Raw genomic sequence first — 17,813 nt, 5'->3', positions numbered from 1 at the left:
TCGCCTAACACGTACGTCTCCCTTGGATTTCTACTCCCTAAGTGCATCACTTTGCATTTCTTCGCATTGAATTTTAATTGCCATACGTTAGACCATTCTTCTAGCTTCTTCAGATCTTTTTTCATGTTTTCCACTCCCTCCGGGGTGTCCACTCTGTTGGAAATCTTGGTGTCATCCGCAAAAAGGCAAACTTTACCTTGTAACCCTTCGGCAATGTCACTCACAAATATATTGAACAGAATCGGCACCAGCACCGATCCTTGAGGCACTCCACTACTCACCTTCCCCTTCTCCGAGCGAATTCCATTCACCACCACCCTCTGGCTTCTGTCCGTCAACCAGTTCCTAATCCAGTTCACCACTTCGGGTCCTATCTTCAGCCCATCCAGTTTATTTAAGAGCCTCCTGTGGGGAACCGTGTCAAAAGCTTTGCTGAAATCTAAGTAGATTATGTCTATAGCTCGTCCCTGATTTAATTCTCCTGTCACCCAGTCAAAGAATTCAATGAGATTCGTTTGGCACGATTTCCCTTTGGTGAAGCTATGTTGTCTCGGATCTTGCAACTTATTGGCGTCCAGGAAATTCACTATCCTTTCCTTCAGCATGGCTTCCATTACTTTTCCAATAACTGAAGTGAGGCTTACCGGCCTGTAGTTTCCAGCTTCTTCCCTATCCCCACTTTTGTGAAGAGGGACCACCTCCGCCATTCTCCAATCCCTCGGAACCTCTCCCGTCTCCAAGGATTTATTAAACAAGTCTTTAAGAGGACCCGCCAGAACCTCTCTGAGCTGCCTCAGTATTCTGGGGTGGATCCCGTCCGGTCCCATGGCTTTGTCCACCTTTAGCTTTCCAAGTTGATACACACTCTATCCACCTGGTTCTCAGGTGTACTTTTGCCAGTCCCTCTCGGTCCTTCCCCAGGATTTTCTTCAGTGAAAACAGAACAAAAGTATGTATTTAGCAAATTGGCTTTTTCTTCATCATTTTTTACATAGCGTTTCGTTGTATCTTTTCGTCTCACAATTCCCTTTATAGTCTTTCTCCTTTCACTAATATACCTGAAGAAGTTTTTGTCTCCCCTCCTTACATTTCTAGCCAGTAGGTTCGGGCAGTCGGTGCTGCAGAATCTGTTTGGGGTTTGAATCCAACTCCACCCTCCAGGACCCGATTTTATTCTGTTCAGGCTGCACTCTCAGTTAGTTGTTCTTCGTAGGTCAATTTCTGTTATGCCCTCGCCCGTTGCAAGGTTCAATTGACCTGGGTTCTTGTTTTGAGTGAGCCTGAGAGCTAGGGATACCCCAGTCGTGAGAACAAGCAGTCTGCTTGTCCTCGGAGAAAGCAAATGATATATACCTGTATCAGGTGTTCTCCGAGGACAGCAGGCTGATTGTTCTCACCTACCATCCCTCCTCCCTTTTGGAGTTGCGTTTTTTCCTCATTCCTTTGCTTGTCATTCAACTGAGCGGGAAGATGGCCGCGCATGCGCGGTGGGCGTGCCCTGCGAGATTTTTGCTCCAGTTGGAGGGGCTGCCGTGGACGACAACCCAGTCGTGAGAACAATCAGCCTGCTGTCCTCGGAGAACACCTGCTACAGGTATGTATAATTCACTTTCCCTGTCTTTCCCACGCTACTGATTCTCTGGAGTTGGAAATTTGCCTCTTTCGCTGTTGCCTCAAACTTTCCTCACAGCGTTAAAAAAAAAAAAAAGAGGTTTTCTTCCGATTGTGCAGCGTGACCGGAGCTCGGAGACTCGGTCTGGTGAGGTAAGAGCATTTTGTAGCTCCTCCGGGGAGGGCCCGCGTTCGGGATGATTTTGGCGCAAATCCGCCATTTTGAATTTCCGCCGCTTTTGGCGATGTCTGCTGAGAAAGTTAAGCGCTGTTCTGTTTGTGGCAAGCGCAAATCTGCAGCGGGGCTCTGTAAGGTGTGCTTTTCAGACGGTAGAGCCGGCCTGAGCAAGGCGAGCGATGTTCCTTCCTGCTCCATGGAGGTGGCAGCGGGCGCCATTTTGGAATAGCATGGCGCAACCCCCGCTGAGGCAGAGGGGTTTGAGCCTGGAGGGGCTTCTCGTGTAGAGGCTAATAAAAGAGCTGTTTCCCCCGGACTGGAACCGGGAGGCCAGGGTGAGCCATTTTCCCCTGAATTTGTTTTATTGTTGCATAATGCATACATGTTAAAAAGAGCTGTTCCGCAGGGGTCCTCTGCGGCCCTGCTTTCTGTATCCCCTCCAGTGGAGTCTGGCCTTGGATTACCGTCAGGCACGTTTTCCCCTGACAGCCGCAAGACAAGCGCAGAAGGGTTAATTCCCCTTCAGAGAGTGGTGGATTATTGGAATGCCCTCCCGCGGGAGGTGGTGGAGATGAAAACGGTAACAGAATTCAAACATGCGTGGGATAAACATAAAGGAATCCTGTTCAGAAGAAATGGATCCTCAGGAGCTTAGCCGAGATTGGATAACAGAGCCGGTAGTGGGAGGCGGGGCTGGTGGTTGGAAGCCGGGGATAGTGCCGGGCAGACTTATATGGTCTGTGCCAGAGCCAATGGTGGGAGGCGGGGATAATGCTGGGCAGACTTGTACAGTCTGTGCCCTGGGGAAGACAGGTACAAATCAAGGTAGGGTATACACAAAAAAGTGGCACATTTCTTGGGCAGACTGGATGGACCTTGCAGGTCTTTTTCTGCCGTCATCTACTATGTTACTATGGTGCTCTGGCCCCTCCTTGATTCCTGTGTTAGGAGGACGACTTTCCCTCTTTCTCGAGGAGTGGGCCAAGATTACCTCAGATCAGTGGGTCTTGGACCTGATCAGAGAAGGCTACAGAATAGAATTCAATGCCCCGATAAGAGACGTGTTTGTGGAGTCCCGATGCGGTTCTGCCGCCAAACGGGCAGCGGTAGAGGAGACCTTGCAAGGCTTGATTCACATTGGGGTGGTTTCCCCCGTACCTCCCACCGAATGTGGCTCTGGCCGTTACTCCATTTACTTCATGGTGCTGTGAAAATGAGGGTCTTTTCGGCCTATCCTAGACTTAAAAAAAGTCAACAAGTCTCTGAATGTGCAGCATTTTCACATGGAAATTCTGCGCTCCGTCATAGCGGTGGTACAGCCAGGAGAGTTTCTCACGTCTCTGGACCTGAAAGAAGCTTACTTGCACATACCAATTTGGCCCCCGCACCAGAGGTTTCTGCGTTTTGCGGTGATGGGAAAACATTTCCAGTTTCGGGCCTTGCCTTTTGGCCTCGCCAAAGCTCCTGAACCTTTTCCAAGGTAATGGTGGTAGTAGCTGCTTTTCTCAGGCGAGAGGGTATCCGGGTTCTCCCGTACCTAGACGACTGGCTCATCAGAGCAGACTCTGCAGAAGAGAGTCATCAGGTTACAGCCAGAGTGGTCTTAGTACTGCAGTCTCTGGGCTGGGTCGTCAATATAGCCAAAAGTCACCTGACCCCCTCTCAATCTCTAGAATATTTGGGGGTCTGGTTCGACACAGCCTCGGGGATGGTCTTCCTACCCGAGCAAAGGCGGTGCAAGCTTCAGAACCAGGTCCGTCTGCTCCTGAGGATGCCTCACCCGCGAGCTTGGGACATTGTCCAGCTGTTGGGGTCGATGACGGCCACTTTGGAAGTGGTGCCATGCACATGAGACCTTTGCAGTGTTCCCTGCTTCAACGATGGTCTCCAATATCTCAGGATTATCAGTGCAGACTCTCGTGGCTTCCTGCGGCCCGGCTCAGTATGGAGTGGTGGCTCTCAGGCAGCATGCTACGGCGAGGAATGCCATTAGTGCTCCCCGATTGGTGCTTGGTGGTAACAGATGCCAGCCTGAAGGGCTGAGGTGCACATTGTTGGGGAAGGCATGCCCAGGGTCTTTGGACACCTGAGGAGTCGGAGTGGTCCATCAATCGCTTGGAGTTGAAAGTGATTTTCCAGGCGCTTATGGCCTTTCAATTGACCCTGGAAGGATTGGCTGTCAGAGTTCTGTTGGACAACACGACAGCAGTGGCCTACATAAATCGCCAAGGAGGCACTCAGTGCATAGCACTAGAGGCGCAGGCCGCTCAGATTTGCCACTGAGCCGAGCTTCATCTGCAGTTTCTGTCAGCAGCTCATATTGCAGGTCAGTGCAACGTGCAAGCCGATTATCTGAGCAGGAATCAGATCGACCCAGCGGAGTGGGAACTTGCAGACAAAGTATTCCTGCAGATATGTGCCAAATGGGGAAAGCCCGTAATGGATCTTATGGCATCAAGCACAAATGCCAAAGTCCCGTGCTTCTACAGCAGACGGAGAGATCCTCGCTCGGCAGGGTTGGATGCCTTGGCTCAACCCTGGCCTCAGGGCCTCCTGTATGTGTTCCCTCCGTGGCCCTTGATAGGGCGAGTACTCCTGCGGATTCGGCTCCGCCATGGAGAGGTGGTTCTCATTGCCCCGGATTGGCCCAGGAGGCCATGGTATGCGGACCTCCGGCGGATGCTGGTAGAGGATCCCCTGCCGTTACCTCTGGTACCGAACCTGTTGTCACAGGGCCCGGTGACCATGGAAAACGCCTGCTGCTTTGGTCTTATGGCATGACTATTGAGAGGGCGCAATTGAGAGACAAGGGTTATTTCAGTAAAGTCATTTCCACTCTGCTACAGGCCCGCAAGCGTTCCTCTTCCGTGGCTTATGCCAGGATTTGGCGCCAATTTGAGCTTGGTGTGCTGCTAAAGCGATTACACCCATGCGGGCTTCTGTCTCGCCGATACTTTTTGCAGGATGGTTTACAAAAAGGCTTGGCCTATAATTCCCTGTGTGTTCAAGTGGCAGCCTTAGCATGTTTTCGAGGGAAGGTCGCTGGCCTCTCTCTGGCTGCTTGCCCGGATGTGACACGGTTTCTTAGAGGGGTGCTTTGGCTCCGTCCTCCCGTGCGGGCTCCATGTCCGGCCTGGAACCTGGGATTAGTTTTAAAGGCCCTTCAGTGTTCGCCCTTTGAGCCGCTTAGGCGAGCTTCGGAGAAGGATGTGACCTTAAAGACGGTCTTTTTGGTGGCCGTGACATCGGCGAGACGGGTATCTGAGCTCCAGGCGCTGTCCTGTCGAGACCCATTTCTGCAATTCTCTGAGTCCGGAGTAATGGTACGTACGGTGCCTTCCTTCATGCCTAAGGTGGTTTCAGCGTTTCACCTAAACCAGCCTATTTTCTTGCCCTCCTTTTCTAAAGAGGAGTTTCCAGAAGCCTATGGGCAGTTGCACCTTCTGGATGTGCGAAGGGCTCTGTTGCAATATGTGCGCATGTCAAATGCCTTCAGGACCTCTGACCATCTTTTTGTTCTTTTGTCAGGTCCACACAGAGGGTCTCCAGTGTCTAAGGCCACTATAGCCTGTTGGCTCAAAGAAGCTATCATTTCAGCATATCTGCTATCTGGCCGGCCTCCGCTTGAAGCCTTTAAGGCACATTCCACAAGAGCGATTTCCTGTTCTTGGGCTGAAACTGGAGCACTCTCTCTTCAAGAGATATGTAGTGCAGCTACTTGGGCTTCTAAGCTCTCGTTTGCCCGACATTACAGGCTGGATGTGGCTGCCAGAAGAGACGCGCATTTTGGAGCACAAGTGCTGGCGCGTGGTGTGGCTTGTTCCCACCCTATCTAGGGATTGCTTTGATACATCCCACTCGTAATGGATTCATCTGCTTGATGACAAGGAAGGGAAAATTAGGTTCTTACCTTGGTAATTTTCTTTCCTTTAGTCATAGCAGATGAATCCATGAGCCCTCCCTCAGTGGTTCATTATGTGATTTATGTTACTTTTATGTTCAGTTTTTCATGTAGATATGTTCCCTCATTGGGAGAAGTTGGAAAACAGTCTTCAGGATTTCTGTTCAGTTACAGGAGGATGAGTTCATTCCTTCCTTTGAATTATAGCTCCAGTTTTGGGGCGTTCATCTGCTGTGAGGAAAGTTCATGTTATTATGCTTTGCGGTGTAACACTGCTTTGGAAGCTTCAAATATTGAAGAGGCAGATGGAGCTAGCTGGCCGAGAGGCACTATGGTTTTTCAGTGCTCTCTATTTCCCCCTGCTGGTTGATGGACACAACCCACTCGTAATGGATTCATCTGCTATGACTAAAGGAAAGAAATTTTCCTGTGTGTTGTGTGTTATTAGTGTGTTGTGATGGCTAAGCACACAGTTTCTAATGTGAATGTTACAGAAGTGTTTCTGAATATTGATCTGTTAGTTTTTATTATGAAAAATATTTTACAGTGCCACACTTTTTTTGTTTTTTTTTGTTTGTTACATTTGTACCCCGCACTTCCCAGGTTCAGATTCGACCGTGGAACCTCAGTGACAGTGACTTTGTGATGGATGGCTCACAACCTCTGGACCCAAGAAAAACTATTTTTGTTGGTGGTGTTCCTCGACCATTGCGAGCAGGTTTGTAAGAACTTTGTAAATCTAAGTGCTTTGAAAATGAGTCCCATAGTATATTGGCTTTCTTAACAGAAGTCAGCAATCGTTTTAATTAATAGTTATTTGGAACTAAAATAATTTGGTGTGATTTTAAGGGTGGGTTTTAAAGGAAAGCCTGTTTTTATTGTAACATGCCTTAAAAGTTACAGTGAGGTGTGCTTATTAAATGTTGTAAAAAAAATAACGGAATCTTCACAAGGGAGATTGAAAATATTTTTAGCTGCCAATAGATTTCAAGAATAGCTAAAAATGAATTTGTAAATCTAAATTTTGAACACTTTGTATTGAAAACAGTAAATACATTGGGAAGGGCATGCATGGGCATGCCATTAATAAAGGCAAACGTGTAGCTTCTCCTGAGATATACATTTGGCTAATTATAAGTGTTCCTGTGCTCATTCTTGCTTTAGTGGAGCTTGCAATGATAATGGACCGTTTGTATGGAGGAGTGTGCTATGCCGGTATTGACACAGATCCTGAGCTGAAGTACCCAAAAGGAGCTGGGCGAGTTGCATTTTCTAATCAACAGAGTTACATAGCTGCTATCAGTGCCCGCTTTGTTCAACTTCAGCATGGAGAGATAGATAAACGGGTAAGAGCCTAAATACATTTTGTTCACATAAAAAAAAATTCTGTTATAAAATACAAAATAACATTATAGAACATGGAAACAATTCATTCTCTGAGGACAAGCAGGCTCAGTATTTTGACTAATGGGTCGTCGTTCACGACGGCCCAGGAGATCGGAAGAAACTTCAAAAGCAAAGGAATCCTCTGGAACGTTCCATCGTGTGGGCCGATTCACCGCGCATGTGCGAACGGCTTTCCGCCCGCGACACGAACGTGCACTACTCAGTTCTTTTCAATCCGCGACTGAGAAAGTTGTTTTTTTCCTCACGTTCCCTTTTTGCGGCTCAGGAGAACCGGTTTTTTGGTGTTCATTGCCCAGTTTATTTCTTGTTTCTTTCTTTTTCATCTTGTTTAGTCAAACATTAAAAAAAAAAAAACAACAACCCTTTTTTCCCTTTATTTTATTAGTTTTCTTATTCCCCTTTAAAGTTTCCTTAATTTTTCAGCGCAGCCACCTTTAGGCTGCTCGGTCGGGCTATTTTTTCCTTTTTTTGTGCCTTTTAATTTGGTACCATCGAACCGTTTAATTTCGCTGCCGCTGTTTTTCCTTCCATGTCATCGAGGACACCCAGCGGCTTCAAGCGTTGTACTCGGTGCAACCGGACCATCTCGGGAACCGATCCCCACGCGTGGTGTCTTCAGTGCCTGGGACCCGACCATCTACCAGTTGCCTGTAAGCTGTGTAATTTGATGAAAAAACGGACCCAGGTAGCTCGGGAGGCTCAACGCGAGAAACCTTTTTCTGATCGGTCTGGTCGTTCGATGTCGGCATCGACGTCGAGAGAAGCATCGACATTGAGAGTTCAGGTACTGGCTGCCGAAAGACCACATCGAGCGGGTCTCTACCTGTCTCGAGGCCTACTGCTATACAGGCCCCCCGGGCCTGACCTTCGTCGGACCCGGCCCTGAGGAGGCGTGAGGATTCCACGTCCTCCTCGTCGGTACCGAGGAGTCTCGATGACAGGCGTCGAGCGAAGGCGAAGAAGCACCGTCATTGATCTCCTTCCATGCACGGTACCGAGAGCTCCGGGGAGTCGAGGGCGTCGCACCTGAGAAGCATCGGCGCCGGGAGAACCGCTCACCCTCCATACAGGAGGTGCCGATGCGTCAGTCATCTGGCAGCCTGGTACCGGTTCTCGAGCCCCCTCAACTTCTAGCACCGGCCCCCCAGCCTTTTCCGATGGAAGCTCTTGACGAGCGCATCCAGGCCCTTCTTCCAGAGCTCCTGGAGGGCTTGCTTCGCCAGTCTGCCTCGGTATCAAGGGTGCTTGTGCCTTCCGTACCGACTGCAGCGGCAGCATCTGGGCCATCACCTGTGAGGAGGTCCCCGGCCTCGGCTGCCACCCGGGTCGATTCCCCCTCGATGTCAGGGGATGAAGCTTCGCCGGAGTCCAGGCAGGAGTCGACTTCTCGACACCCGCTATGAGGTCGTTGATCCTCGACGTCGAGACAGGCTTGGATTCGGGCTGCTCTTAGGGAGCTTTTGTCCGATACCGATGAGGAGCGCTTGTGGGAAGAGGAGGAAGACTCCAGGTACTTTTCGGAGGAAGAGTCGTGTGGAGTTCCCTCTGATCCTACTCCGCCAATTGAGAGTAGAATGTCTCCACCTGAGAGTCTGTCTTTTTCATCTTTTGTTTGGGAAATGTCTAAGGACATTCCATTCCCTATGGAGGTTGTGGATGAGCCCAGGGCCGAGATGCTCGAGGTCTTGGATTATCCTTCTCCGCCTGCTGAGGTTGCTACGGCCCCTTTGCATAATACACTGAGGGAAGTGCTTATGTGAAATTGGTCGTGCCCTCTTTCTCATCCAGTTGTCCCCAAAAAGTCCGAGTCCTAGTACAGAGTCCATGGAGAGCCTGTAATGGTGAAGGCCCAACTTCCTCACGATTCCATGGTGGTGGACTCTGCTGTCAGAAGAGCCAAGAGTACTAGAGACTATGCCTCGGCGCCCCCAGGCAGAGAGTCTAGGACCTTGGATTCTTTTGGGAGAAGAACGTATCAGGCTGCTATGCTTGCCGCCAAGATCCAGACTTACCAGCTCTACACGAGCATCCACTTGCGGAACTCAGTGAGGCAGCTGTCCAGTTTAGTTGAAGCACTTCCTCTGGAGCTAGCTGAACCTTTTCACCAGGTGGTCAGGCAGCAGAAGGCATGTCGCAAATTCCTGGCCATGGGGTCTTACGACACTTTTGATGTGGCATCCCGAGTAGCTGCTCAAGGTATAGTGATGCGCAGACTCTCATGGCTGATCAGAAGACCCAGCAGCGAATGTCGGATGTTCCTTGCTGGGGGGATAATCTTTTTGGAGAAAAAATAGAGAACATGCTTGATCAGATAAAAAAGCATCATGATGCCATGGATTCTCTCTCCCGCCGGACGTCTTCTGCTACTGCCTCCTCTTCTAGGAGGTTTTTTTGGAGGTAAGAGGAGTGCTCCCTATTCTTATAACAGGCGTAGGTACACTCCTGCTTCTCGGCAGCCGGTTCAGGCTCAGCCCCAGCATGTGCGTTCCTGTCAACGCCGTGCGCCTAAGGCCCCTAGGGCTCCCCAGCAAAAGCAAGGGACGGGCGTTTGACTGGCTCCAGTGCAGCATAGCCTCTGAACAAGTGTCCGTGCTGGACGGCTTGCCTGTCGGGGGGAGGTTGATATTTTTTCACCAAAGGTGGCCTCTTATAACCTCCGACGGGTGGGTTCTTCAAATAGTCCAGTTAGGATCACTCTCAATCTGGTATCCAAGTCTCCAAATTGCCCACCGGGAGCTCAGTCCTTCAGCTCCCAGCACAAGCAGGTACTTGCAGAGGAACTCTCCACCCTTCTAAAGGCCAATGCAGTTGAACCCGTTCCACCAGGGGAAGAAGGGCTGGGATTCTATTACAGGTACGTCCTTGTGCAAAAGAAAACAGGGGGGATGTGTCCCATCCTAGACCTAAGGGCCCTGAACAAATTCCTTGTCCGAGAAAAGTTGGCACCCTTCTTCTCATGATTCAGGAAAACGATTGGCTATGCTCTCTGGACTTAAAGGATGTCTATACTCACATTTCAATACTTTCAGCTCAGAGGAAGTATAAGTACATAAGTACATAAGTAGTGCCATACTGGGAAAGACCAAAGGTCCATCTAGCCCAGCATCCTGTCACCGACAGTGGCCAATCCAGGTCAAGGGCACCTGGCACGCTCCCCAAACGTAAAAACATTCCAGACAAGTTATACCTAAAAATGCGGAATTTTTCCAAGTCCATTTAATAGCGGTCTATGAACTTGTCCTTTAGGAATCTATCTAACCCCTTTTTAAACTCCGTCAAGCTAACCGCCCGTACCACGTTCTCCGGCAACGAATTCCAGAGTCTAATTACACGTTGGGTGAAGAAAAATTTTCTCCGATTCGTTTTAAATTTACCACACTGTAGCTTCAACTCATGCCCTCTAGTCCTAGTATTTTTGGATAGCGTGAACAGTCGCTTCACATCCACCCGATCCATTCCACTCATTATTTTATACACTTCTATCATATCTCCCCTCAGCCGTCTCTTCTCCAAGCTGAAAAGCCCTAGCCTTCTCAGCCTCTCTTCGTAGGAAAGTCGTCCCATCCCCACTATCATTTTCGTCGCCCTTCGTTGTACCTTTTCCAATTCTACTATATCTTTTTTGAGATACGGAGACCAGTACTGAACACAATACTCCAGGTGCGGTCGCACCATGGAGCGATACAACGGCATTATAACATCCGCACTCCTGGACTCCATACCCTTCCTAATAACACCCAACATTCTATTCGCTTTCCTAGCCACAGCAGCACACTGAGCAGAAGGTTTCAGCGTATCATCGACGACGACACCCAGATCCCTTTCTTGATCCGTAACTCCTAACGCGGAACCTTGCAAGACGTAGCTATAATTCGGGTTCCTCTTACCCACATGCATCACTTTGCACTTGTCAACATTGAACTTCATCTGCCACTTGCACGCCCATTCTCCCAGTCTCGCAAGGTCCTCCTGTAATCGTTCACATTCCTCCTGCGACTTGACGACCCTGAATAATTTTGTGTCATCGGCGAATTTAATTACCTCACTAGTTATTCCCATCTCTAGGTCATTTATAAATACATTAAAAAGCAACGGACCCAGCACAGACCCCTGCGGGACCCCACTAACTACCCTCCTCCACTGAGAATACTGGCCACGCAATCCTACTCTCTGCTTCCTATCTTTCAACCAGTTCTTAATCCATAATAATACCCTACCTCCGATTCCATGACTCTGCAATTTCTTCAGGAGTCTTTCGTGCGGCACTTTGTCAAACGCCTTCTGAAAATCCAGATATACAATATCAACCGGCTCCCCATTGTCCACATGTTTGCTTACCCCCTCAAAAAAATGCATTAGATTGGTGAGGCAAGACTTCCCTTCACTAAATCCGTGCTGACTTTGTCTCATCAGTCCATGTTTTTGTATATGCTCTGCAATTTTATTCTTAATAATAGCCTCCACCATCTTGCCCGGCACCGACGTCAGACTCACCGGTCTATAATTTCCCGGATCTCCTCTGGAACCCTTCTTAAAAATCAGAGTAACATTGGCTACCCTTCAGTCTTCCGGTACTACACTCGATTTTAGGGACAGATTGCATATTTCTAACAGTAGCTCCGCAAGTTCATTTTTTAGTTCTATTAATACTCTGGGATGAATACCATCAGGTCCCGGTGATTTACTACTCTTCAGCTTGCTGAACTGACCCATTACATCCTCCAAGGTTACAGAGAATTTGTTTAGTTTCTCCGACTCCCCCGCTTCAAATATTCTTTCCGGCACCGGTGTCCCCCCCCAAATCCTCCTCGGTGAAGACCGAAGCAAAGAATTCATTTAATTTCTCCGCTACGGCTTTGTCCTCCTTGATCGCCCCTTTAACACCATTTTCGTCCAGCGGCCCAATCTTTGGCCGGTTTCCTGCTTTTAATGTATCTAAAAAAAATTTTACTATGTATTTTTGCTTCCAACGCTAATTTCTTCTTCTTCTTCTTCTTCGATTTCGGTTGGGAACTCAGCACTTTCAGTACCTTTTGGCCTCGCATCTGCGCCCAGAGTCTTCACAAAGTGCTTGGCAGTTGTTGCAGCATCGCTACGCAGACTGGGAGTGCATGTGTTCCTTTATCTCGATGATTGGCTGGTGAAGAGCACCTCGGAGGCAGGGGCTCTACAGTCTATGCAGATGACTATTTGAGTGCTAGAGCTACTGGGGTTTGTAATCAATTATCCCAAGTCCCACCTTGTCCCGGTACAGAAATTGGAGTTCATTGGAGCTCTGTTGGACACACTGATGTCGCGAGCTCATCTTCCCCAGGCAAGGGCAGACAGTCTCCTGGCCCTAGTGTCCTTGGCTCGAGCGTCTCAACAGATCACAGCTCGGCAGATGTTGAGACTTTTAGGGCACATGGCCTCCACGGTTCATGTGACTCCCATGGCACGCCTACATATGAGATCAGCTCAATGGACCCTAGCTTCTCAGTGGTGCCAGGCCACGGGGTGTCTAGAGGATGTAATCTATCTCTCCACCGCGTTTTGCAGATCCCTTCAGTGGTGGACCATTCGATCCAATCTGACCTTGGGACGTCCATTCCAAATTCCTCAGCTGCAGAAAGTGCTGACGATGGATGCATCCCTTCTAGGATGGGGAGCTCATGTAGATGGACTTCACACTCAAGGAGTTTGGTCATTTCAGGAAAAACATCTTCAGATAAACCTCCTGGAATTACGAGCGATCTGGAATGCTCTAAAGGTTTTCAGAGATCGGCTGTCCATTCAAATCATTTGAATTCAGACAGACAACCAGGTTGCGATGCATTACACCAACAAGCAGAGGGGCACCGGATCTCACCTTCTGTGTCAGGAAGCCATCAAGATGTGGCTTTGGGCGCATCATCACGGCATGCTTCTCCAAGCCGCGTATCTGGCAGGCGTCAAAAACAGTCTGGCCGACAGGTTGAGCAGGATCATGCAACCTCCCGAGTGGTCGCTGAATATGGGCGTTGTCCACAAGATCTTCCAAGTGTGGGGCACTCCCTCGGTGGATCTTTTCGCCACTCAAATCAATCACAAGGTCCCTCAGTTCTGTTCCAGACTACAAGCCCACGACAGACTAGCGTCAGATGCTTTTCTCCTTCATTGGGGGACAGGTCTTCTGTATGCGTATCCTCCCATACCTCTAGTAGGGAAGAGTTTGCTGAAACTCAAGCAAGACCGTGGAACCATGATTCTGATTACACCTTTTTGGCCCCGTCAAATCTGGTTCCCTCTTCTTCTGGAGTTGTCCTCCAAAGAACCGTGGAGATTGGAGTGTTTCCTGACTCTCATCACACAGAATGAAGGGTCGCTTCTGCATCCCAGCCTCCAGTCTCTGGTTCTCACGGCCTGGATGCTGAGAGCTTAGAGGTTGCCTCTTTAGGTCTGTCGGAGGGTGTCTCCCGAGTCTTGCTTGCTTCCAGGAAAGATTCCACGAAAAAGTGTTATTCTTTCAAATGGAGGAGGTTTGCCATCTGGTGTGACAGCAGAGCCCTAGATCCCTTTTTTTGTCCTACACGGACCCTGCTTGAATACCTTCTACACTTATCAGAGTCTGGTCTCAAGACCAACTCCGTAAGGGTTTACCTTAGTGCAATCAGTGCTTACCATCAAGGTGTAGAAGGTCAGCCTATCTCTGGACAGCCTTTAGTTGTTCGTTTCATGAGAGGTTTGCTTTTGTCAAAGCCCCCAGTCAAACCTCCACCAGTGTCATGGGATCTCAACGTTGTTCTCACCCAGCTGATGAAAGCTCCATTTGAGCCACTGAATTTCTGCCATCTGACGTATTTGACCTGGAAGGTCATTTTCTTGGTGGCTGTTACTTCAGCTCGTAGAGTCAGTGAGCTCCAAGCCCTGGTAATACGTGCACCTTATATTAAATTTCATCATAATAGAGTAGTCCTCCGCACTCACCCTGAGTTCTTGCCGAAGGTGGTGTCGGAGTTCCATCTGAACCAGTCAGTTGTCTTGCCAACATTCTTCCCCTGTCCTCATACCTGCCCTGCTGAGGACAAGTTGCACACCTTGGACTGTAAGAGAGCATTGGCCTTTTACGTGGAGCGGACAAAGTCCTATCGACAATCCGCCCAGCTGTTTGTATCTTTTAATCCCAACAGGAGGGGAAACGCCATCAGAAAACACACCATCTCCAATTGGCTAGCTGATTGCATTTCCTTCACATTCCCAAGCTGGGCTGATTCTAGAGGGCCATGTCACGGCTCACAGTGTTAGAGCCATGGCTGCGTCAGTGGCTCACTTAAAGTCAGCCTCCATTGAAGAGATTTGCAAGGCTGCAAACGTGGTCATCAGTCCACACATTCACATCTCACTACTGCCTTCAGCAGGATACCTGACGCGACAGTCGATTTGGGCAGTCGGTGCTGTAGAATCTGTTCGGGGTTTAGAATCCAACTTCACCCTCCTAGGCCCATTTTCTGCCCTGTTACAGGCTGCACTCTCACTTAGTTGTGTTTCTTTTCAGGTCAATCTCGGTTACGTCCTCACCGTTGCAAGGCCCAATTGACCAATGTTTGTTATTTTGAATGAGCCTGGGGGCTAGGGATACCCCATCAGTCAGAATATTGAGCCTGCTTGTCCTCTGAGAAAATGAAGAGACATACCTGTAGCAGGTATTCTCCGAGGACAGCAGGCTCAATATTCTGACAACCCTCCCTCCTCCCCGTTGGAGTTGTTTCAGTTATATGTTTTGCTTTTTATTAAACTGAGTAGTGCACGAGTGGGTGAATCGGCCCACGCGACAGAACGTTCCAGAGGATTCCTTTGCTTTTGAAGTTTCTTCCGGTCTCCTGGGCCATTGCGGACGACAACCCATCAGTCAGAATATTGAGCCTGCTGTCCTCGGAGAATACATGCTACTGGTATGTATCTTCATTATTCAGTCCTCCATTTAACTAACAAAGATTTCTGTCCGCTGTCACCATCCAACAAGTTTATCTCCTTTTTTAATTTTTTGTTTATTCTCCCTTGTTTACACAGTTTCTCCCATGCATTACCATCATCTTTTCCTCTTCATATCCCTTCAATCTACCAAGTCAACCAAAGTGGTCAATGGTAGATCTTCACCAACCCCTCAGGGCTTTCATGCTTCTATTAAGGGACAGAAAATTTTTTTTTCATGCTGTATACCCATTCTTCCCTCCCTCCTGGTAACAATGACTAATTCTGCTCATCTCTTACATTTCTAAGAATTCTGCAACCAATTTCATACGTAGTTTGGTATGGCTATTATGTTTACATTTTTATCTAGAAAATTGTTTCCGAGATTATTTAATATAAATGGAATGTTCTTATTTTCTTTATTTAAAAACATTTATATCCTGTATAATCTGCAAGTCTGAGTGGGTTCTTAACTGTTTTTGTAGGAATCCCATACTAGATAGCTCTGACTAGGCTAATTTCGTAGTTCAGTAATTTATTTCAGACTTTGTAGTGTAGAGATGTGCTTTCATTTTCAAATGACATGAAAACAATAATGTTTGATTCATTGTGTTTTCAAAAGAGAAACAATGGAAAAAAAATTACATTTTGTTGGTTTTATTTATTTTTTTGTTAGTATGCATTAAAACAAAATCAGCAACCATATGGGACGAGTAAAGAATACCCTGTGCCAAAATCCCAGAGTAACAACATTTTGCAAATTGAAAGCTATCTTAAGTCATCTCTCCACCTCAACAGTTTCTCTCTGTGTTGCATTCCATCCCAACAGCTAAACCCCCTACTACTCATAACCTCACCCCCACCCTTCAAACTTGCCTCTGATCAGCTTTTACATGCCCCTTCCACTGATGTCTCCCATTCTCCCCACCTCCAAGACCCATCAAACTTACCCTAACCTGTTAATTGATTGGAAAGGGATAGCAGTGATCCCCAGCCACTCCCATTCTGCCGGTATCATATTCCAAAATGGCATAAACTAACTGAAGTCTTTGTAATATGTGTTTCTTTTTAAACATCATATACAGACAAAGTAGTTGTTCTTTCATATACCCTTAGCCCCAGATCTATTCATGTGTAACACTATAAAATAAATCAGCAATTGGTCCTAATATATAAGAAGGTATTATTGTTTGAAACAAACATTTAAATACGTAAGGTAAAGTTAAAATATTTGTATTTACATATAAAGAAAAATCTTTATTCTGTATATACTCAGCCACAACTGGACTGACTGTGTGAGATTTACAATGGAAAGATAATAACCTCTTGAACAATTAATACAGGAATATAATGAATTTTGCCTATACTAAGTAGCTAAAACATGTGCAGACTGAGAAATTGCAGGAGAACATATGTTATATGTGGAATGGCATTTTAGAAAGAATGTCTGAATCAGAATATGGATGTCCAAGTCGCTACGTTATATTACATGTATTTTACAGCAGGATCTGCCAACATAGTGGAGGAGTGGCCTAGTGGTTAGAGCACCAGTCTTGCAATCCAGAGGTGGCTGGTTCAAATCCCACTGCTGCTCCTTGTGATCTTGGGCAAGTCACTTAACCCTGCATTGCCTCAGATACAAACTTAGTTTGTGAGCCCTCCTGGGACAGAGAAATATCCAGTGTACCTGAATGTAACTCACCTTGAGCTACTACTGAAAAAGGTGTGAGCAAAATCTAAATAAATAAAAATAACAGCTTCTAAAATACATGAGAAATGGACAACCCGAGTGCTGGTGAAGATCAGCATGAACATTTGTTTTACAAACTGAAATGTTCAAATTATGAATGGGGCAAACAAGGGAATGGCTTTGTGGCAGCATAGCAGCCTTCATATTATAAAACGGCCACATAGATGTCCATGCAGAGCAGAGGGTTAGCCTAATGGTTAGAGAAGTGGGCTGAGAACCAAGGAACCCAGGTTCAAATCCCACTTCAGCTGTTTGTGATTTTTTGTGTGTGTGTGAACTTTTCAGGGTCAGAAAAATACCTGCTGTATCTGAATATGTAAGAAACCTGCAAACCTGAAGGCTGTTGAAGCAGTATACATTTGACTTGATGGAAGGAACAGCCCAGGTCTCTGGTACACAGGCATGAAGCTTCCACTCATTGTCCTTTTGGGCTGATTTTCAAAGGAAGTTATATGTTACCCAGCAGCTAGTGAATGTATGTCTTCCTATCAATTGATTTTTGGCCCTAATATGGAAATGGGTAAAGGGAGGGCAGAGCAAGGGCGAACTGTGATATTATTTGAATAAAGGCGATATTCAGTTGCCATCTGGATAAGTCATAAATTTAGTTTATACCTAAACTACAAATGTATAGTACTGGCACTGTGACTTCATATGTATACAACACTTCTGAATAACATTTATTCAAATGTTGGCTTTTAAATTATTTTCCAAGGACAAGTAGGAGTGCTAAATCCTCATATATGAGTGATGTCATTGATGGAAACTGGCACAGGAAGCACTACCCCAGTAAGCGTTTGGTAGGCTCATGTCCATGCACACTTACTCCTGCCTTCCACTGTCATGTCGGACCTCCTCATACTTGTCTGTGGAGCTGTTAGGACTCTTTTTGAGTTGCTTCAGGGCCAACTTTCGAAAACTTTCACTTTTTCTGTTAGACCTGTTGCTATCATAGGGGTCTTTTTCATGAATTCACAGGTAGTTCCTTAGGGGTTTTTTTTCCCATTGAAGTTCAAATTTTTTTGTATTTTTTCATA

The 17,813-nt window shown here is 47.3% G+C and overlaps 1 protein-coding gene across 1 annotated transcript in view; it reads left to right on the top strand.

Moving 5' to 3' along the window:
* CPEB4 (cytoplasmic polyadenylation element binding protein 4) overlaps window positions 1–17,813 on the top strand; it is a 138,974-nt gene that overhangs the window by 105,509 nt on the left and 15,652 nt on the right. The window contains exons 7-8 of the mRNA XM_030212665.1: window positions 6,294–6,408; window positions 6,855–7,036. Of these exons, the coding sequence (XP_030068525.1) occupies window positions 6,294–6,408; window positions 6,855–7,036 (297 nt within the window). The remainder of the gene's footprint in view (window positions 1–6,293; window positions 6,409–6,854; window positions 7,037–17,813) is intronic.

Source organism: Microcaecilia unicolor, chromosome 8, assembly GCF_901765095.1.
Source record: "Microcaecilia unicolor chromosome 8, aMicUni1.1, whole genome shotgun sequence".
In the NCBI taxonomy this organism is placed as follows: Eukaryota; Metazoa; Chordata; class Amphibia; order Gymnophiona; family Siphonopidae; genus Microcaecilia; species Microcaecilia unicolor.
The sequence above is the reverse complement of the archived record's forward strand: the minus strand, read 5'-3'. Positions and strand labels throughout refer to the sequence as shown.